At 40.2% G+C, this 23,143-nt stretch overlaps 2 protein-coding genes across 2 annotated transcripts; both read left to right on the forward strand.

Moving 5' to 3' along the window:
- Positions 1-1,188: 1,188 nt before the first annotated feature.
- On the forward strand, positions 1,189-2,160 carry LOC119537372 (olfactory receptor 145-like). The gene has a single exon (XM_037839853.1). It carries the CDS (start codon positions 1,189-1,191, stop codon positions 2,158-2,160), a length of 972 nt encoding a protein of 323 aa, XP_037695781.1.
- Positions 2,161-21,130: 18,970 nt separating this feature from the next.
- On the forward strand, positions 21,131-22,078 carry LOC119538682 (olfactory receptor 8B4-like). Its single transcript, XM_037841821.1, has one exon. The coding sequence runs from the start codon at positions 21,131-21,133 to the stop codon at positions 22,076-22,078; it is 948 nt and encodes a 315-aa protein (XP_037697749.1).
- Positions 22,079-23,143: the final 1,065 nt, after the last annotated feature.

Raw genomic sequence — 23,143 nt, forward strand, 5'->3', positions numbered from 1 at the left:
AACTTCAAATCTGGAGAATTATTTAATCTCTAAAGTGGGGATAATAAAACCCCACTCATAAGATTTGATGACAAATTAAAATGAAGTTATTATGTAGAATGGTAATGCATCCTTGCATGCTGGAGGTGATATATAAGTGCTAGGACAGGTAGAGTATTGAGTATACAATAAGTACTCAACAAATGGTAAAGATTTTACTTTTGTACAATTCTTTGTATATTACTGAGTGGATGTTAATTGAACACATAAATAAAGTTTCCAGAAGCCCATCCAAATATTATCAAGAGTATAAGCAAAAATTCCTTTTCTTTGTAACATTAATTTCTAGGGCTGTGATCCCAAGAGAACCTCTGGCTTTCTGCTTCTAATCAGGTCCCTAGATCTCTAAACCAAGAATAAAACTGCTCATTGCTCTCCCACAGGCTGGCACTGATGACAGGCAGGGATACTGCATCCCTTCTGCAAGCCAGAGCAAAGCTTTGGGTCAAAGCCTCACTCAGATATCATGTCCTTTTGTTCAAAAAGAATTCCAAGGCAGCCCAGGCTCTGATCCTCTAAATAGGACGGGGTCAAAGGGGTCTATGCTTTGTTCTTCACCATTTTCACCAGGGCCATTTCTCTGCCTGAGCAATTGAGCATAAGAGTTGGATTAAAGGGTGCAGCCCTGAGGCTGCAAGCTGAAGGAGGTGAGTGACTGAATCTGGGCTGAAATCTTCTAAGGCCCGCACTCAGGTCCTAATGCCCCTGAGAGTGAATACCTGACCTCTCTTCTCTGTCCTTGTTGAACATGAGCTGGACCCTCTAGGCAGAGCTGGGCTGGCTCCAACTTCCAACAGGACTCTCCCCAGAGATGGGCCCCAGGTTTTGTAAACTTGAGCAGAAACGGGAGTTGGAAGGACACAACAAAGGAACCAAGGTAAAGATCTGAGGGTCACCTCAGCTTGTCCTTGGGACTCTCTCGCAGCAGCACCTGCCCTCACCTTGGGAGGCAGCTTCCTCCTCCAGAGCGTGCCCCTGAGGGTAGACTCGCTTGAGGGCCATGAGAACAGACCTGCAGTGATCAGGAAGGGGCTTTCTACTGAAGTTCAAAAATTTCTCCGTGTGGATCCAGTTCTCAAGAAGGGCGGAGGTGGTTCTCTCTTTATCTCTGAGTGCTCTTCCCCCCCTTGCTCCCACAGAAAGCCTCAGATGAGAACGGTAGCCCAAAACTCCTCCTCCGTGAGAGAGTTTATCCTCGCAGGCTTAATGGACCAGCCGAGACTCCAGATGCCTCTATTCTTCCTGTTTCTAGGTTTCTATGTGGTCACTATTGTGGGGAACCTGGGCTTGATAACCCTGATTGGGCTGAATTGTCACTTGCACACCCCCATGTACTTTTTCCTTTACAACTTGTCCTTCATAGATTTCTGTTATTCCACTGTTATCACCCCCAAAATGCTGGTGAGTTTTGTCTCAGAGAAGAACATCATCTCCTACGCAGGGTGTGTGACCCAGCCCTTCTTCTTCCTTTTCTTTGTTGTCTCTGAGTCCTTCATCCTGTCGGCGATGGCATACGACCGCTATGTCGCCATCTGTAAGCCCCTGGTGTACACGGTCGCCATGTCTCCTCAGGTGTGCTCCCTTCTTCTGTTCGGTGTCTATGTGATGGGGTTTGCTGGGGCCATGGCCCACACAGCATGCATGCTGAGGCTGACCTTCTGTGCTGACAACCTCGTCAACCACTACATGTGCGACATCCTTCCCCTTCTTGAGCGCTCCTGCACCAGCACCCACGTCAATGAACTGGTCGTTTTTATTGTTGTGGGCATGGACATTGGTGTGCCCACAGTCACCATCTTCATCTCTTATGCACTCATCCTTTTCAGCATCCTCCACATCAATTCCACAGAGGGCAGGTCCAAAGCATTCAGCACCTGCAGCTCCCACATAATAGCTGTTTCTCTTTTCTTTGGATCAGGGGCATTCATGTACCTCAAACCATCTTCTCTTTTGCCAATGAACCAGGGGAAAGTGTCCTCACTGTTCTACACCATTGTGGTGCCCATGCTCAACCCATTAATCTACAGCCTGAGGAATAAGGACGTCAAAATTGCTTTGAAGAAAACCTTGAGCAAAAATCCTTCTGATAAAGGGGCAATATTTACAAGAGGACTACCATAGATGGTCCAGAGTTCAGTGGTTACAGGGAGGAAATTTTAACTCTTTCTCAAACAGGTTGATCCTCCCTTTAAGGGTTCTTTAATTTATGAAGATTCTCCAACACAATACCATATTTACATTTAGAGAGTCTTGAGGACCGCTTCATTCAGCTTCCTCATTTATCTGAGAATAGACACAGGCTTGTGTACCACTCTCATAGTCATTCCGCTGCTCAGTGGCAGAGCTGTGACTTGAATCTAGGGTCTTGCTTTATAATGCCAGTGACTTTCCATGAAACCTCACTTCTCCCTCCCTCAGTCTCTGGCAAATTTCATTTCAAATGTGAGCTGGCCTAGGACATTAAAAGCTGGTTCTGTCTACAGAAACTTCATGCAACTTTTCCAAGGACTAATTTTAAATATCACATTTTTGTAAGAAGGAAGGAGGCATAGAATTCTGTTGAGTTGGTCTTGGCTAACTGACCAGAGAAATTCTTGAAGAATTTTGCAGGGTATATAGGGGAATAGGACCCAGGGAGAAGCTAGTGTTAAAAGTGTAGGAACACTGGTTCCCATGTCCTTCTGACATATTCCCATCAGATTTTCAGTGCTTTATTGCTTTCTGGGAAAACAGTTATGTTTTAGGCTGATCCCGGCCCCAGCACCATGTAATGTTTAGATACAAACGGTGTTTAAAAATAAGAAAGTAGTGCTAGCTGGAATGAGAAGTATTTAATGGAATTCTATAAGCAGATGTTTAATGGTAGAATATTCATGTAAACTTTTTTATAGGGTTATCAAGAGAGTTAAATGCCAGGTGCTCAGTAAATTTTATTTCCATCCCTGCTACGCCCACTTCCTCCTGGTGTTGGCACTTCTGCTAATGTAATGTGTGATGTTGGGACAATTACTTCATCTTTCTGGGCCCCTTATATGAAAACTGACCATGTTCTACCAGATTATTCCTATATTCCATTTAAAATATATATGTATTTGTATATTGACTGGGTATTACATGTTCATGGTGCTTAAAATTATTACCAAACAATAATCAGTGAAAGCAAGTTTCTCTTCACTGTAGTTTCAGGTCTTCCTGTAACCCTGCAGAGGGCCAATCACTGTTACTTGTTAGTTATTTATTTTTCCAGTGACAATACTTGCGTGTACAAGTCTTTGCATGCATGTGTGATGCACATGCACACAATCTTTTCCTTATTTTCAAATTCCATGAAAAGCTTCTTTAAAATTTTTCTACTGATGGGAATTAATTAGAATAAAGGGAGTCAGGGGGTGTTGCTGGGACAAATAAATGAATAAAAAGCAAGCAGGAAAGATGGATACACTGTCCTTGTAGGACACAGTACTGCTTTCTTAGAGCAAACATTTTTTTAAACTCTCCCAAATGAATATGTTTTATATCCTTTCAGAATGGCTTCTGGGAACATTTGATAATATGGAAATTTTTAAACTTTTGCAAGTTTCTTAGTGATTTTATTGGGAAGAGTACGATTTTTCCTTTGTAATTAAAAACAAATTTGAAAGAGATGCTTTGAGGCTTTGCAAATACCTTCTTCCTATTCCAACTTTCCCACACTAGTTTTATCATCCTTACCTGAATCTGTTATTACTCCGATGGCTGAAAAATGAAGATTTTTCTGACTCCACCATTTGTTTTCCATTTATAAATTGGCATCATACTGTCAGGAAGGACTTTTTCATGTCTGTCTATCTGTCTGTCTGTATGTATGTATGTCATTATGGACTCATGCATTCTAATTTTATCTAATGGGTTATGATTGATTATTGTCATTTATTGTAGTGCTGATTTGGCCAGTGGGAGCCTCTGGTCTTTTGACATATCTCTATAATATTTCAGCCCTTTATTACTTTCTGGAAAAACAACATATTTCAGGCTCATCCCATACTTTCCCTGTCCCAGCACTGGTTGTGTTTAGATATGCATGAAGTTTAAAAATAATATAGGAGTGCTAAGTGGAATGAGCAGTATTTAACGGGATTCTATAAGCAAGTACTTAACGGGAGAATATTCTTGTTTGCAAATACTCATTTATATGTTTATCTCTGAATGAATACCTGTTTGTGTGCAAATGATACTTGCTGTCAGTGAATGTAACATACCTAAATGTCATCCAAAATCCCCTTCTCACTATTTTCTGCCTGCTCACACTACAGTTTCCTTAGGTTTCCATTAGCGACTGCTGGGAATGCATGATAGGGAGAAGGAAATTGGCCAGGGGTAAAGAGGAAAAAAAGCCCTGAGACATGCAATTTGGTTGGTAAATGCCATTTGGTCTGGCTGTCTCAAAGGATATGACTGCTTGTCCCATTTGCTTCCTTCACCCATGTCATATCTTCATATCTTACAGTGACCTTTATTACTTTCTAGACTACCATGATTTGAGGATGAAGGTGATATGAGGATGAAGGGACTCGGTCAAACCCTTACAATCTCAAGCTGAGACTTTACTTTGTCCCATGGACTTTACATGTGGGTTCTTAATTTAATCCTCCCTACAACTATGTGAGGTAATTAGCAGATAGGTTAACTGAAGCTAAAAGAAATAGATAGGTTAACTGAAGCTAAAAGAAGTTAAGGAACTTGCTAAGATTATACAGATAGTAAGTGGTGGTTAAAAGAATTGAATTTAGGCTGTCTCATTCTAGAACCTACATTTTTTTTTTTAATCATCATTTTATTGAGATATATTCACATACCATGCAGTCATACAAAACAAATCGTACTTTTGATTGTTTACAGTACTATTACATAGTTGTACATTCATCACCTAAATCAATCCCTGACACCTTCATTAGCACACACACAAAAATAACAAGAATAATAATTAGACTGAAAAAGAGCAATTGAAGTAAAAAAGAACACTGGGTACCTTTGTCTGTTTGTTTCCTTCCCCTATTTTTCTACTCATCCATCCATAAACTAGACAAAGTGGAGTGTGGTCCTTATGGCTTTCCCAATCCCATTGTCACCCCTCATAAGCTACATTTTTATACAACTGTCTTCGAGATTCATGGGTTCTGGGTTGTAGTTTGATAGTTTCAGGTATCCACCACCAGCTACCCCAATTCTTTAGAACCTAAAAAGGGTTGTCTAAAGTGTGCGTAAAAGTGCCCACCAGAGTGACCTCTCGGCTCCTTTTGGAATCTCTCTGCCGCTGAAGCTTATTTCATTTCCTTTCACATCCCCTTTTGGTCAAGAAGATGTTCTCCGTCCCACAATGCCGGGTCTACATTCCTCCCCGGGAGTCATATTCTACGTTGCCAGGGAGATTCACTCCCCTGGGTGTCTGATTCCACATAGGGGGGAGGGCAGTGATATCACCTTTCAAGTTGGCTTAGCCAGAGAGAGAGGGCCACATCTGAGCAACAAAGAGGCATTCGGGAGGAGGCTCTTAGGCACAACCATAGGGAGGCCTAGCCTCTCCTTTGCAGCAACCGTCTTCCCAAGGGTAAAACCTGTGGTAGAGGGCTCAACCCATCAAACCACCAGTCCCCTATGTCTGTGGTCATGTTAGCAACCATGGAGGTGGGGTAGGCGAATACCCCTGCATTCTCCACAGGCTCCTCAAGGGAGCACTACATCTTTTTTTTTTCCTTGTTTTTCTTTTTTATTTTATTTTTTAACTTTCCCTTCTTTTTTAAATCAACTGTATGAAAAAAAAGTTAAAAAGAAAACGAACATACAATAAAAGAACATTTCAAAGAGACCATAACAAGGGAGTAAGAAAAAGACAACTAACCTAAGATAACTGCTTAACTTCCAACATGTTCCTACTTTACCCCAAGAAAGTTACATAATATAGCAACATTTCTGTGAACTTGTTCCTACTATATCCATCAGAAATTAACAGACCATAGTCATTTCTGGGCATCCCCAGAATGTTAAATAGCTTACCTGTTCTTCTTGGATTATTGTTCCCCCTTCCTTAATTGCTCTCTACTGCTAGTTCCCCTACATTCTACATTATAAACCATTTGTTTTACATTTTTCAAAGTTCACATTAGTGGTAGCATATAATATTTGTCTTTTTGTGTCTGGCTTATTTCGCTCAGCATTATGTCTTCAAGGTTCATCCATGTTGTCATATGTTTCACCAGATCGTTCCTTCTTACTGCCGCGTAGTATTCCATTGTGTGTATATACCACATTTTATTTATCCACTCATCTGTTGAAGGACATTTGGGTTGTTTCCATCTCTTGGCAATTGTGAATAATGCTGCTATGAACATTGGCGTGCAGATATCTGTTCGTGTCACTGCTTTCCAAACTTCCGGGTATATACCGAGAAGTGCAATCGCTGGATCGAATGGTAGCTCTATATCTAGTTTTCTAAGGAACTGCCAGACTGACTTCTAGAGTGGCTGAACCATTATACAGTCCCACCAACAATGAATAAGAGTTCCAATTTCTCCACATCCCCTCCAGCATTTGTAGTTTCCTGTTTATTTAATGGCAGCCATTCTAATCGGTGTTAGATGGTATCTCATTGTGGTTTTAATTTGCATCTCTCTAATAGCTAGTGAAGCTGAACATTTTTTCATGTGTTTCTTGGCCATTTGTATTTCCTCTTCAGAGAACTGTCTTTTCATATCTCTTGCCCATTTTATAATTGGGCTGTCTGTACTATTGTCATTGAGTTGTAGGATTTCTTTGTATATGCAAGATATCAGTCTTTTGTCAGATACATGGTTTCCAAAAATTTTTTCCCATTGAGTTGGCTGCCTCTTTACCTTTTTGAGAAATTCCTTTGAGGTGCAGAAACTTCTAAGCTTGAGGAGTTCCCATTTATCTATTTTCTCTTTTGTTGCTTGTGCTTTGGGTGTAAAGTCTAGGAAGTGGCCGCCTAATACAAGGTCTTGAAGATGTTTTCCTACATTATCTTCGAGGAGTTTTATGGTACTTTCTTTTATATTGAGATCTTTGGTCCATTTTGAGTTAATTTTTGTGTAGGGGGTGAGGTAGGGGTCCTCTTTCATTCTTTTGGATATGGATATCCAACTCTCCCAGCCCCATTTGTTGAAAAGACCATTATGACTCAGTTCAGTGACTTTGGGGGCCTTATCAAAGATCAGTCGGCCATAGATCTGAGGGTCTATCTCTGAATTCTCAATTCGATTCCATTGATCTATATGTCTATCTTTGTGCCAGTACCATGCTGTTTTGGCAACTGTGGCTTTATAATAAGCTTCAAAGTCAGGGAGTGTAAGTCCTCCCACTTCGTTTTTCTTTTTTAGAGTGTCTTTAGCAATTCGAGGCATCTTCCCTTTCCAAATAAATTTGATAACTAGCTTTTCCAAGTCTGCAAAGTAGGTTGTTGGAATTTTGATTGGGATTGCATTGAATCTGTAGATGAGTTTGGGTAGAATTGACATCTTAATGACATTTAGCCTTCCTATCCATGAACATGGAATATTTTTCCATCTTTTAAGGTCCCCTTCTATTTCTTTTAGTAGAGTTATGTGGTTTTCTTTGTATAGGTCTTTTACATCTTTGGTTAAGTTTATTTCTAGGTAATTGATTTTTTTAGTTGCTATTGAAAATGGTATCTTTTTCTTGAGTGTCTCTTCAGTTTGTTCATTTCTAGCATATAGAAACATTACTGACTTATGTGCATTAATCTTGTATCCCGCTACTTTGCTAAATTTGTTTATTAGCTCTAGTACCTGTATCGTCGATTTCTCAGGGTTTTCTAGATATAAGATCATATCATCTGCAAACAATGACAGTTTTACTTCTTCTTTTCCAATTTGGATGCCTTTTATTTCTTTGTCTTGCCGGATTGCCCTGGCTAGCACTTCCAGCACAATGTTGAATAACAGTGGTGACAGCAGGCATCCTTGTCTTGTTCCTGATCTTAGAGGGAAGGCTTTCAGTCTCTCACCATTGAGTACTATGCTGGCTGTGGGTTTTTCATATATGCTCTTTATCATGTTGAGGAAGTTTCCTTCAATTCCTACCTTTTGAAGTGTTTTTATCAAAAAGGGATGTTGGATTTTGTCAAATGCATTTTCAGCATCTATTGAGATGATCAATTGATTTTTCCCTTTTGACTTGTGAATGTGTTGTAATACATTGATTGTTTTTCTTATGTTGAACCATCCTTGCATGCCTGGAATGAAACCCACTTGGTCATGGTGTATGATTTTTTTAATGTGTCTTTGGATTCGATTTGCAAGTATTTTGTTGAGGATTTTTGCATCTATATTCATTAGGGAGATTGGCTGGTAGTTTTCCTTTTTTGTAACATCTTTGCCTGGTTTTGGTATTAGATTGATGTTAGCTTCATAAAATGAGTTAGGTAGTGTTCCATTTTCTTCAATGTTTTGAAAGAGTTTGAGTAAGATTGGAGTCAGTTCTTTCTGGAAAGTTTGGTAGAATTCCTCTGTGAAGCCATCTGGCCCTGGGCATTTATTTGTGGGAAGATTTTTGATGACTGATTGGATCTCTTTGCTTGTGATGGGTTGGTTGAGGTCTTCTATTTCTTCTCTGGTCAGTCTAGGTTGTTCATATGTTTCCAGGAAATTGTCCATTTCTTCTACATTGTCCAGTTTGTTGCCATACAGTTGTTCATAATATCCTCTTATAATTTTTTTAATTTCTTCAGGATCTGCAGTTATGTCACCTTTTTCATTCATTCTTTTGTTTATATGGGTCTTCTCTCTTTTTGATTTTGTCAGTCTACTTAGGGGCTTGTCAATCTTGTTGATCTTCTCAAAGAACCAACTTTTGGTGATATTTATCCTCTCTATTGTTTTTTTGTTCTCTATGTCATTTATTTCTGCTTTAATCCTTGTTATTTCTTTTCTTCTACTTGGTTTAGGATTGGTTTGCTGTTCATTTTCTAGCTTCTTCAGTTGATCCATTAGTTCTTTGATTTTGGCTCTTTCTTCCTTTTTAATATATGTGTTTAGTGCTATAAATTTCCCCCTTAGCACTGCTTTTGCTGCATCCCATAGGTTTTGGTATGTTGTGTTCTCATTTTCATTCGTCTCTATATATTTAGCAATTTCTCTTGCTATTTCTTCTTTAACCCACTGATTGTTTAGGAGTGTGTTGTTTAACCTCCAGGTATTTGTGAATTTTCTAAGTCTCTGATGGTTATTGACTTCTAATTGTCTTCTGTTACGGTCAGAGAATGTGCTTTGAATAATTTCAATCTTTTTAAATTTATTGAGGCTTGTTTTATGTCCCAGCATGTGATCTATTCTGGAGAAAGTTCCGTGAGCACTAGAAAGTATGTGTATCCTGGTGATTTGGGATGTAATGTCCTGTATATGCCTGTTAAATCTAATTCATTTATCAGATTGTTTAGGTTTTCAATTTCCTTATTGGTCTTCTGTCTGGTTGATCTATCTATAGGAGAGAGTGATGTGTTGAAGTCTCCCACAATTATTGTGGAAACAATTGCTTCCTTTAGTTTTGCCAGTGTTTCTCTCATGTATTTTGTGGCACCTTGATTGGGTGCATAGACATTTACGATTGTTATTTCTTCTTGCTGAATTGCCCCTTTTATTAGTATGTAGTGGCCTTCTTTGTCTCTCAAAACATCCCTGCATTTGAAGTCTATTTTATCTGAGATTAATATTGCTACACCTGCTTTCTTTTGGCTGTAGCTTGCATGAAATATTTTTTTCCATCCTTTCACTTTCAGTTTCTTTGTGTCCCTGTGTCTAAGATGAGTCTCTTTTATGCAACATATTGATGGTTCATTTTTTTTGATCCATTCTGCGAATCTATATCTTTTAATTGGGGAGTTTAATCCATTTACATTCAACGTTATAACCGTGAAGGCATTTCTTGAATCAGCCATCTTATCCTTTGGTTTATGTTTGTTATATTTTTCCCCTCTGTCTATTAACATCCTTTATTGTACCCATACCGAATCTCTTTAGTACTGAACCTTTCTCCAAGTCTCTCTGTCCTTTCTTTGTTTCTCTGTCTGTAGGGCTCCCTTGAGTATCTCCAGTAGGGCAGGTCTCTTGTTAGCAAATTCTCTCAGCATTTGTTTGTCTGTGAAAAATTTAAGCTCTCCCTCAAATTTGAAGGAGAGCTTTGCTGGATAAAGTATTCTTGGCTGGAAATTTTTCTCACTCAGAATTTTAAATATATCGTGCCACTGCCTTCTCGCCTCCATGGTGGCTGCTGAGTAGTCACTACTTAGTCTTATGCTGTTTCCTTTGTATGTGGTGAATTGCTTTTCTCTTGCTGCTTTCAGAACTTGCTCCTTCTCTTCTGTGTTTGACAGTGTGATCAGTATATGTCTCGGAGTGGGTTTATTTGGATTTATTCTATTTGGAGTTCGCTGAGCATTTATGATTTGTGTATTTATGTTGTTTAGAAGATTTGGGAAGTTTTCCCCAACAATTTCTTTGAATACTCTTCCTAGACCTTTACCCTTTTCTTCCCTTTCTGGGACACCAATGAGTCTTATATTTGGACGTTTCATATTATCTATCATATCCCTGAGGTCCATTTCGATTTTTTCAATTTTTTTCCCCATTCTTTCTTTTATGCTTTCATTTTCCATTCTGTCATCTTCCAGGTCACTGATTCGTTGTTCATCTTCCTCTAGTCTTGTACTATGAGTGTCCAGAATCTTTTTAATTTGGTCAACAGTTTCTTTAATTTCCATAAGATCAGCCATTTTTTTATTTAGTCTTGCAATGTCTTCTTTATGCTCTTCTAGAGTCTTCTTGATTTCCTTTATATCCCATACTATGGTCTCATTGTTCATCCTTAGTTCTTTGAGTTGCTGCTCTAGGTGCTGTGTCTCTTCTGGTCTTTTGATTTGGGTGCTTGGGCTTGGGTTATCCATATCGTCTGGTTTTTTCATATGCTTTATAATTTTCTGTTGTTTTTGGCCTCTTGGCATTTGCTGAACTTGATAGGGTTCTTTTAGGGTTTGTAGACCTATTGAAGTCCTTATCTCTAATTTATCAGATCTACAGCTTCATGGAGTACACTTTCTCTAACTAACCAGCAGGTGGCGTCCATGAGCCTCCTGTTCTCCACAAGCCAGTTCTCCCCTGCTTAGCCTTTTTGGTGAGTGGGGGAGTGAGTCTTGTGGGGCCCAATTGGTGTACCAAGCTTGCGTGTGTAGTTGGTGTTGCCTGCCCTGTATGTGGGGCGTGTTTCTGGGCAGTCGGGGAGTGGGGGTGGCCCTGACAATCAAATATCCCTAGTGATCCTAGAGTTTTAAAGCTGCTGCAATAGTCTAATCCTTCAGTTCAGTCCTGCCACAGTTTGTCTCTGCCACTGACCCACAAGTCCTTGGTGTTGGCGTATGGCTCCTGAGACTTGCAAGTGGGCCCCTCTTCCAGGCCGTGCACCCCGGGTCCTCTGTTGAGGGATGACTGTGCTATGTCACAGGTGAGTGCCGTCCCCCCAGGGCAGTTCTGGGCTGCTGGGCTGTGTAGGGAGGCTCCCAGTCTGCTCAAATGATGGCTGAATGGGGCTTTGTTAATTCACACTGCTCCACCTTCCCAACTCTGGGACAATCAGCTGAGGTTGCAGGGAAGGCTAATGTCCACGCCCAGTTTTGTGGTGTGTGCCTGTTATTTGAAGCACTTCCATCACACTGGGTTGTCTGGGGCAGCTCTGGGCTATGGGGCTGGCGATGGGCAGGAGTGTTTCCTGTCCACCAGGATGGTGGCTGTGAGCGGACACCCCCCTTTCTTGGGAAGTTGTGGTGTTTAGTGAATTTTCTCAGCCACTGGATTATTGCCTTTTGTCTCAGAGCTCTCTTAGTTCTGCTCTTGACTTGACGTGCCCAAATTGCAAGTCTTTGAAGATTTCTGTATTGGGCTTCTTAGAGTAATTGTTTTAGAAAAAGAAAAAAGGATTAAAAAAAAAAAAAGGGCCCTCCTCAGAGATCTAATGGGTTATTGAAATGCTAATAGACAAAGCAACCAGGGCCATTAAGGAAAGGTCCACAGGGCAGAGAGATCAGCTTTTCTTCAGGATTTGCATATGCGCCTCAAGGCCTGAGCTCCGCCCTTCCCCTTTCTGTGTTCACCAGTACTCCAAAAATCCTCTGCTTTTATTTTGGAGTTTTTCGTGTTGTTTTTTTTTTTCTATGCCTGTCTCCTGTCTGCTGGGCTGGCTGGTCTCAGATTCTCTGGTGTCTGGTCTCAGTCTATCTATGGTTGGAGTTTGGATCAGTAGAATGAGTTTCTGATAAGGGCTGCCACTGCAGTTCTCCCTTCTCCTTCCCGGAGCTGACAGCCCCTCCTCCCACGGGACTGAGCCTGGCAGGGAGGGGCACGGGTCCCCTGGCCGCAAAAACTTGCAGATTTCGCTGATCTTAGCAGTTCAACATTTTCATGAGTGTTGTATGAAGTATGCCCAAAGACAGATTGCTCTGTGGTGTCCAGTCCACGCAGTTCCTGGCTTTCTACCTACTTTCCTGGAGGAGTAACTAAAACATACAGCTCACCAGTCTGCCATCTTGCCCCGCCTCCTAGAACCTACATTTTTAATACTAGCTGCTTTCTGGAAGGTTCAATCTGTAAGACTGTAAGAAATAGCATATGTGATGCATATATTCATCCTGTACAATGTTCATGTTCTTGACTGTGATGCCTGAGCTGAGCAAATCCCTATGTTCTTATTTGGAAACAGTTTGCCAGAACGCTATGTCAAGGGAAAAACACTCAAGATTTTTTCCCTGTTTTAATGTTTTAAATTAATAGGGTCAGTAATAAACACATGTGAGAGCTGCCAAATTACTGTATATGGCTTTTACAGTAATATATTCAGAAAATGCTTAATTGAGATTATGTTCCCAACCTCAGCCAAGTGGTATAATACATGTAGGGAGCTTAATGCCTGACAGGCATAGAAGGTGCAAATAAAAGTTGAACAAATCCTCAGTGAGACCTTAAAATTATTTAAATTGTGCAGTATTTTGTTTTTAATTTAACTTTTTATATTTTTTCTTAAATGTGCAAAAGTAATACTTCAGTGTTGTGGGAATATGTAAAAGTAGAGATAAGCAGAAGATTTAAAATATCTGTGATCCTACCACCTGGAGATAACCACGGTTAGCCTTTTGGTATATATTCTTTGAAAAAGTTTTTGTGTATGTATGTGTGTGTATACATATGTGTATGTATATGTGTGGCTTGGACCAGTTTGCAAAAACTATATATACACTCAAAGATGAGATCACAGTGTAAGTATACTTTGTAATTTTATTTTCATTCTGTAATATATTGAGAAGTTTTCTGTCTGATTAAATACATATGAAAATCTTGATTTTAAGTTGCTACCTTGGTTGAGTTTAAAGCTGCAAGGTCAGTGGAATGATGCAAAATGTTTCTCTTTGCTACACAGAAAAACAACACTGTTTCTTTGTTTTCAGAAAGCTTTGTAACAGTGATGTGTTCATCTGGGTGATCCTGAATTCCTTTTCTAAATTATATGAGTAGCTTTCTCTTTGATCTCTCGTTCTCTTTTGTTCAGTCTCTTAAGTCATGCTTGATTCTCTTCATCAGATGTATCCCTTAGGTGTGAAAGCCTGCATATCCCTCCCACTACCTTGGTTCAGGGTTCCTTGTCTCCAGATCCATCCTTGCTCATTTCCAAAAGTCAAAATGCAAGACTGGTGATGCCAAGATGCTCCCATCTTGCTCACCATCGACTTCAGTCAAGTGTAGACTCTTTGTGGTGCCAACAAATATGGGCGCAAACTGTGAGCCTCTCTGCCGCATGCTTCACTTTCCCTACAGGGGGAGGAACCTCTGTGTCCCAGGCAGGTAAATAAGGAAGAGACCTTTTCTTTCCCTGCATACCTTGTTCTAGGACTGGTGAGAAGTTGGGGGGAGGAATTTTTACTGTGGTTCAGTGTGGCCCAGCCCCCTTCCCACACTTGTTCTCTCCAATTTTTTTTTTGATTAGGAAAAGCCCATTTCAAAAATCACACTTGTCTCTTCCGTTTGCAACTCCTTTTCCTTGCAGAGTATACCAGCTGTTGTCCAGCTAAGTTTGGGCCTGGATTCATAAATTTAATCTGTGGTGTGCAGTTTCAGGGTCTGTTGCAGGTACACATCTAAGCTGGCCTCCCTAGTCAACTTTATCAGCAATAAGGCTGGTATTTTTATCCCTGTCTGTCTAACTCCTGTGGCTGATTTCTCAACTGATTATGGATTCAGAGAGGGAAGAGGAATATGATTAATTATTACCCTTATCCTACCCCCCAAGTCTCCTACCCCTCATTGCCGGTATACTATGATCCAATCCTGAACACCTTTTATCATTCCCCAAATTTGCCATTTTTAAAGTGACTTTTATATTTCCTTTTGTGATTTCCTTTGCTCAGAATGCCCTCCTGATTTTCTCTGCTGGTAACCTTCTACTTATTATTCAAGACTAATAGCAAGCATTTCTAAAATCATATCATAAAGCAGATTGTGCATTTCCATAGTAACCATGTAATGATTGGAGAAGGTTTCTGAATAAAAATCTAGCATAAAACAACATGTTATAAGGTCAAAGATGTATTCTCTATAATAGACTATAATGATTTTTTGAGTAAAATTATTTTTCAAAGTTTTACAAAGTGCAAAAAGCTATTCCATCTATTGATTTTACAAGGGACCTCAATAGAAAAAAAAATTGAATATAGAATATGTGAAATATAGGATTCTGTATGCATTGATCAGTTTAACCATATATGAGCAACCTAATCATTAATAAAAATAATTATTGTTCCATTAGCTTTCTTAGATGTTAAAACAATCTATCGTCTTCTCCTTCTCCTTCTTCTTCCTCTTCTTCCTCTTTCTCCTCCTCTTCCTCCTCTTGCCCTTCCTCCTCCTCCTCCTTTTCTCCTTCTTCTTTTTTGATATGGCTCACATTGCATTAAAACAGCTGCCCAGATAATTCATTGAATTAATTTCTGTGATCCAACAAAAAGGCTTATTATATTTATTCTACTAAGCAGCAAAATTCAGTTTATTAAAGAATAAGGAGCCGTTGAGGAATTGAAGGTTTTAAAACTTTGTACAAGGTTTTGAAGAAGAGCAATCTCTGGAATCTGGAATGTTTGGTCATTTTATCATCCAAATCACGCTTAAACATTTTCCTCTAAGAGGAAAATCATTCAAAATAGAGCAAATCGTAGATGGAGGATTTGCCATGCCCCTTTAAGAAGGTGATTGTGGTGGGCATCTCTGCCCTCATCCGAACATCAAAAAACATTGCCCACGGCCTGGGCTGCTCTCCCCCTCTCCATTCTCTACCCATAGCCCCCTTAAATGCTAGGCCCTACTACACTTGCAGTTTTTAACTGCAAACATCAGATTCTGGTTAACTTTGGTTTAAAAAAAAAAAGAGGAAGTTTATTGGCTGGAAATGGGGTGGTTCACAGAATCTTAGAGCAAACTGGGGAACCAGCTTTTAGAACCAGGCAGGATCCAGGGAAAGCCAGGCGGTGGAATCACAGCCAAAGACACCATAGAACAGCTTGGCGAGGCTGCTGTTGGCTATAGCTGGTATCTTCAGCACCCAGCCTTTGTTGTCTATTGGTAAATTTTTTTTGTCTTTGCCAACACGAAATATAAATTCCTCCTGTTTGTGTCATGTGCCCCAGATTCAGAGTCCTCATGGTAACATCCAACTGGCTGAGCTCAGCTCTTCTGTTCTGCCTCATCTCATGGTCTCAGGAGCTTCCTCAGAGAGAGGCAGTCTTGGAGCCAACCAAACTTAAACAAGGGCAGTTTCCTCAAACTTACGGAGGAGTTCCAATGTTGGACAGTCACAAACAAAGAATAAAAATATCTATTATTCCCTCTTACTTTTTGGTTTTGAACCTGAATTTCACTTCCTCCTTGACCTTCCAGACTCAGTAGGGCCACACACATCTCCTTCCCCCGTGAAATGGTTTCATAGCACCCCACAACTTCCCTCTGCCACACTTATTATATTTCTAATTAATTTTGTGTAAATGTCAGTTTATTCTAGATTTCTCTAGATTATATTTACGTTTGTAAGTACAGGGCCATGTTTGTCTTGATTGTTGCTTTATTCTTAGAGCAAAGAACAGGGCCTAGAATGTGGTGGGTGATTTTATGTATCTTTTGGACCTTCTTTATTTCTGAATTTTAAAAATTATTTTTCTACCCCCCCCCCCTTCTCTTGCTGATGCTGACTTCTGGATAATTTCTTCAGGTGTACCCTCCAGATCACTTATTTTCTCTTCACTGGTACCTAGTAGGTTGATATAGGTGCCTACTAGGTTTAACATAGCCACGCAGTTCCTGATTTCAATTAGCATGTTATTTCTAAAAGTCCTATTTCATTCTTTAAAAATATCTCCCTGGCCAATATACATGGTTTCTTCTTCATACTTTCAATTTGTGCTCTTATTTCATTAAACACATTAAAAGCATTTATTTTGTATTCTGTCCCTGGCAAGTCTAATGATTTTGCAGGTCTGATTCTGTAGTTGGTGGTTTCTCATTCATAGTGATTCTCATTCATGGTGGCTTATTTTGTGTTTGGTGATTTTTTTTTTTTTAAGTGAAATCATGATCCTTGGATATTTATATTCAAAACTCATTGATATCTGTATTTAAATTACTTTCACCAGAGAGTATTTTTTTTCATTATATACATAATAAGAATATTTTTGCCTCAACCGCAGAGGTGGTTAAAAATTCTCAGGGGATGGTTTATCTCTTTTTCTGTCCTCTGAGCATCAAGGCCAAGTCAGACACAGATCTTTTCTGTCTTCCTTTGTGGGACAATTTTCCTTCTCTAATTTAGACACTGGGGATATTTCCTTTTGGAGATCCAATATTATGAGTTAATCATGGTTCCAAACTCCCAACCTGCTTGAGTCTGAGGCTTTTATCTTTTATGTCCCGCCCATGTAGCCCATTATAACCCAGACTCTGGACAACCTGGAATCTGCCAGTTCCCCACGGGCAAGCTCCAGGTCCAGTACCTGGATCTTTACTTTCTTTTCTCTTTTTCTCTCGTAGGAATTCACTTAGTTTCTGACAGTCAAACATTAACAAACACATGTTTTTATAATTTACCCAGAATTATTAGCTTTGTTTTACCAGGAGAGATTTTTCTGATTATAAACAATTTTTTGAGATATCGGGGGAAGTAGCTGATCTTAATAAATAAATGAATAAATTGACTTTTACTCTAAGGAACAGAGATTCTTTTTGTTTCATTTCTGGGCCATTGCTGCATGTCTGTTAAATTATCATACAAGAGGGGAAATGACAGTGGGTAGGAAATTATATATACTAAAAAGGAATGATTATTTCATAAAATTAAACCTCAAAAACATCATCCAAATATGGAACTGGACAGAGACTCTGGATAGGGTGGGGGAATTGAACTAAGTAATGTAGACAGATGCTGGAGATTCTCCTGGCCATTTCCCTTGAGTCACTTTCCTGGTGTCCACCCCCCAGCACAGAGGTCCTAGAGTGGCACTCCTTCCCTTCAGCACTGCACAAAAGACTGTAACTGTGCTGTCCAGTCATGCATTTTGAGACCAGGCCAGAAGATTCCAACATGACTGTTCTAAAAAGCTGGGAGATAACAAAAGGGGAGTAAAAGTGGAGAAAGAAAGAAAGGTAAGAGTCCGGTGAAAGCTTTATCCTTTATGACCTAACCTTGGCAGTCACATTGCATCACTTCTGCCACACCCTATCAATTGGAGAAACTCCAAGGCCCTGTCTAGATACAAGATTAGGGAACATAGATCCCATAGCTGGGTGAGAGTGTCAGTCACATTGTACCAAGAGCATGATGGATGCCAGGTGTGTGTGTGTGTGTGTGTAAAAGAGAGAGAGGGAGAGGGAGAGAGTTGAATTGGTATGGCCTTCTTTGGAAAATACAATCTTACAATCTGCTACACACACAGTTTTATAACTTTGTTATAGTGTTAAAGACATCATATTGCATTAGAAAATACCCAACACAATGCCAGGCATTCCACAGTTGCCTTAATTCTCTTTCCCCTTGATTTACTCTCTTTATATTAGAAAAATAATATTTGTTTAAATTTAAGAGGCACAAAATAGAGGAGAAATAAAAATAGTGGATTTTTTTTTTTTTGTATGTTTTACTGTACTGAGTTGTTAGGTCTGTGAATTCCCATTTTACAAATGAAAGAATTATGACTCAGTGTTTAGTAATTTTATTCTTAAACTAGTTTGGCAGCATGACTTATAAAAATATTAATGTTTTATACTCCATTTATGTTTTAAGTAAAATTTTTGTTTCACCCTAATATAGTTGGATGAATTTTCACACACTGAACACATCTGCATAACCAGCATCCTTATCAGAAACAAATCATTACCAGCAACTCTGATGCAGCTTTCATATCCCTTTCCATTCCTTAGGCCCTGGCCGCTTGATGAAGGATAAATGCTATCTGACTTCTAGTACCATTGGCTGGCTTTGCTTGTTTTGAACTTTATATAAATGGAATTATAAAGTATGTATCCTTTTGTGTCTAGATTCTTTTGCTCCTTAATAGGTTTGTGACATTTATCCATGCTGCATGTAGTTGTATGTCATTAAATTTCACAGCTACATAGGGCTCTATTTTATTAATATCCTACAATTTATTATGCAGTCTACAGTTGATTTATATGGGGCTGTTTTCAGTTTTGGGCTATTATATATAATGCTGCTGGGAGCATCCTTGGCTTGTCTTTTGGTGAACATATGTACTTATTACTGTTGGGTATACATCTTGGAGGTAAACTGTTGGGTTACAATGTATGTTTGTGTTCAGTTTTGTTAAATACCACCAAAGAATTTACTGTTCCAAAATACAATAGTATACAACAGTATATTGTACCAATATTTAGTTCTTATACCAAGGTGATCTCTCTCCTCCTGTTTTTCCCTTTCACCTATTTCAAGCAGGTAGCCAGGCTTTGAATGTCTTTGCTTTGTGGCTTTTGGCTAGGTGGAACTCAGAAGCAGCTTGTCATCAATGCCCGTCCCATTTTTGAAGCCATATTCTACTGAAGAGAGAACATTGGTTGTCCAGGGTGGGTAGGTACTTAAGGAGACCTTTGAGGGCAAGGAGGGTCAAAGAGAGAGAGTCTCCCTCAGTCAGGAAAGGAGATGGAGCTCAGGGTGTCCAGGAAGCAATAGGGGCCAGAGTACCTGAATAGATGCTGCTGCTCATTTTTGTAGGGTGACCATGCAGTTTATTATTTAAACCTAGACACTTAAAATATAAATGGAGTACAGAACATAAATAGTTTTATAAATCATCCAGCCATGCTATTAGGATGAATCAGGGATGCAGGGAAAATAGGTATGAATCAGGACTGTCCTGTGCAAACTGAGATTACTTTAGGCAGCCTCAGCTGGAATTTGGAAATGCATATATCCATATGTTTTGAATGTTCCTTGGAATATTCATGTAGCAGATCATATGGAGAGCAGCTTTGCCATCCAGGGAATGGTAGGAGTAAAACTTCAGGTACACTTCCTTTTATACCTTTGGCCTGCAACATCTGTAGAAAAACCTCATGTAAGTGTGTGTGTGTGTGCGCGTGCACGCGCGTGCATGCATGTGCTCCCTTGCATGTGTGTTGTGATAATTTAAGCTCTTCATATATAGCAAAAAAGAACTGAGTGTAGGTGGTAGTTGCAGCAGTGAAAGTGTCTCCGCTGTCCTCAGCAGAACAGGACATGATGCCAGAAGCCTTTTGGCTGAGGTCTTCTCAGATATCATATGGGAGAACATTTTGGCCCTTACAACCCTAATCTGACTTTTTTCTTTTGTCCTCGCCTCAAAATCAAGCTTAGGCTCTAAGAGTTAATGAAGGAGAGGACAAATGAGTCTCCAAGCTCAACTCTACAGGACATGAAATCCCTGGAGTAAAGGGAAAGCTTGAGTAGAGTACGTTGGTCCCAAGATGCTAGGTAAGCATCATAACCCAAGCTGTAAACAAAGGCAGTGCAATTTCTTCCCTATAGAGACAGATCTCTGAGAATTTCCCAGGGGAAATTGTGTCTAATTGAGTCCCTCAGATAATCAAGCAGCATAAAGTTCTCTATGATCTGCCAACTGGGGTTCTGGTGAAAATGAGGATCGCTATTTTTTCTCCTGAAGTTGGAGTAGACCATCTGGGAAAATCCATAAAAAGAACTGTTGGTCTATTCCTAGAGCACCTTGTACAGACTAGGGTCTGTAAAAGTTCTGATTCTCAGCACCAAGGGAATCAGAACAGTAAACTCTTAAGGCTGTCCACTTTATGCACTAACAGTGCCATTTTCTCCTCCTAGCTATGGAAAAAGAGAATGCATGAGGCCCAGAATGTGGGTCCAGGGAGAAGGAAGGTGACTGTCTAAACCCCATCTTTCCTGATGGTTTTCTTTTACATCCAACAGCCAAGGTCTCTGGAAAATATTGTTCTGCTCCCTGTTCTCAACATTGACCTTGAGGTAAGATTGAATGAAGGGGCTCGAAGAGAAAGATAGGATATATGGATACAGTTGGGGACACTCTCGACTTTCTCTTTAGGGAGGAACCTGGTATCTGGTTGGGAGAAGGAAGCAGAGAATGGGTGGAAACAATGGAGGACACGAGAGCTCCTTTCTCTCAGGTCTGGGGAGGCTCCTTTGGCACTGGGCCCGGTTTGTATTTCCTGGCTCTTTGGGTGTCTTTCTGAGGGTCTTGGCAGCCAATTTGGATAAACTGTTTCCTCCTCTTTCATGCAAGGACAGAATTATTGCTGCCCATGCAACTGACTCTAGCTTGGATACACAATCAGCCCAGGGGAGCTGACATTTGTTATAGACACGTTGTCAGTACATTTGGAGAGAGGAGCATAGATGAGGGAAGAAAGAGAAGAGAAAGGAGGGGCATCAGTGCACTAGCTTAACTTCTATAATCTTCTCTCAGCAGCCATGCTTGTGCCCAGCATTTCTCTATGTGTTTCCTCCCATGTTTCCACAGATGACTCCCCAGAAGAGAATGACTCTAAGAAATACCTCTTTAGTGCTTGAGTTTATCCTTGTGGGATTTTCAGAACAAGCAGAGCTCCAGCTGCCCCTCTTCCTTCTGTTCTTAGGGATCTATATGTTCACTGTGGTGGGCAACTTGGGCTTGATGATGTTAATTGCACTGAATTCCACCCTTCATACCCCAATGTACTTTTTCCTCTTCGACTTGTCCTTTATAGATCTCTGCTATTCCTGTGTATTTACCCCTAAAATGCTGAGTGATTTTGCATCAGGAAATACCATCTCTTATGTGGGATGCATGACTCAACTATTTTTCTTCTGTTTCTTTGTCAACTCTGAGTGCTATGTGTTGGTGTCGATGGCCTGTGATCGCTACGTGGCCATCTGCAATCCTCTGCGGTACACAGTCACCATGTCCCCTCAGGTGTGTTCTGTGCTGGTGTCTGGTTCATATGTGATGGGATTTGCTGGGGCCATGGCCCACACTGGAAACATGCTGAGACTGACCTTCTGTGATTCCAACATCATCAACCATTATCTGTGTGAAGTCCTCCCTCTCTTGCAGCTCTCCTGCAGCAGCACACGTATCAATGAGCTGGTGTTTTTTATTGTTGTTGGAGTCATCATCACAATATCCAGTATCAGCATCTTCATCTCATATGCTTTGATTCTTTCCAACATCCTCCGTATTCCCTCTGCTGAGGGCAGGTCCAAAGCCTTCAGCACATGTGGCTCCCACATAATTGTGGTTGCTCTGTTTTTTGGGTCAGGGGCATTCACCTATTCAACAACTTATTTTCCTGGATCTATGCACGATGGTAAATTTGCCTCAGTTTTCTACACCAATGTGGTTCCTATGCTTAACCCTTTGATCTACAGTTTGAGGAATAAGGATGTTAAGCTTGCCCTGGGTAAAACCCTGAAGAGAGTGCTCTTCTGATGGTCCTGCTTGTTTGGTTGGCAGTTGATCATGGTAAGCATCATACTCAAGCATCTTTTTATCTGAAGGAGGTGGCATTTTAATTGTTTTTTCCCCCTAAAACAGTGTCTTTTTTCCACTTTAAAAATTTGGAAGTCTCTAGTGTATCCTTCTTCTTGGATTATACCATTTTGTACCACTTAAATTGGTTTGGTGCATGCAACTTAGCATCTATTTAGTGCCTATTGTTTGCTGAACTCTATACTAAACTCAAGAGATAAATGAGTCTCTATGACTTCTATCTTTTTCTTGGCAGGCAAAATGGCTTTATCCAAGCAAAACCACATTTCTGGCTGGGAGATGGGGCAGGCAGTGATATGATGGTACAGGGGAGTGAATTAAGTTATTTTTTCTTCAGTTACAGATTCAGCCTTATCAAAGAGCAAGGGTAGATATGGTGCCATTGGTAATATAGTCTTCCAACCCTTAGAGAGGTTGCTTGGCCGGGAAGATCATTTTATGCACGTGCATGTAGCACAGAAGAAGGCCTGGCCCACAAATTTTACTGAAATGTGAAGAAAAACCCAAATCCAAGTTTTAAAACTCCTGGGCCTTGGGTGGTAACCAGGGAGTAGGTGATCTTGTAATTGAGCCAATTTCTTAGACTCTGGGGACTCAGGCTGAAAGCAAAAGAAGAACAAAGGAGAATTTCCATGGATCTGCATGATTATGTTAAATGCTCCCTCTATCCTGCCCTGGATTCATTGTACAGATTATGGGGGCATTTAGGAAAATGCTTTATTCTTTAAAGTGGGTTTAGACTTCACAGTCTCTGAGAATTGTATGTGTGTACATATGTATATTAGTATTACAGGTAACTATTAGAGAATCAGGAAGAAAGCAGAATCATATTATACTTCCCACTCTCAGGGAGGTCTGGAAGTGATCCGAATTTTGAGTGCCAAAGACCACTCTGTACTACTCTGCTAAAGATTCTGCTATTTAATGTCGAATAGCATAGAGTGTAGGAAATACACCCTCGTGAACTACTCTGAGGGTAAGGCGGAAGACAAACCTAGGGCCATG

The sequence above is a fragment of the Choloepus didactylus genome, chromosome 6 (genome assembly GCF_015220235.1).
Source record: "Choloepus didactylus isolate mChoDid1 chromosome 6, mChoDid1.pri, whole genome shotgun sequence".
In the NCBI taxonomy this organism is placed as follows: domain Eukaryota; kingdom Metazoa; phylum Chordata; class Mammalia; order Pilosa; family Megalonychidae; genus Choloepus; species Choloepus didactylus.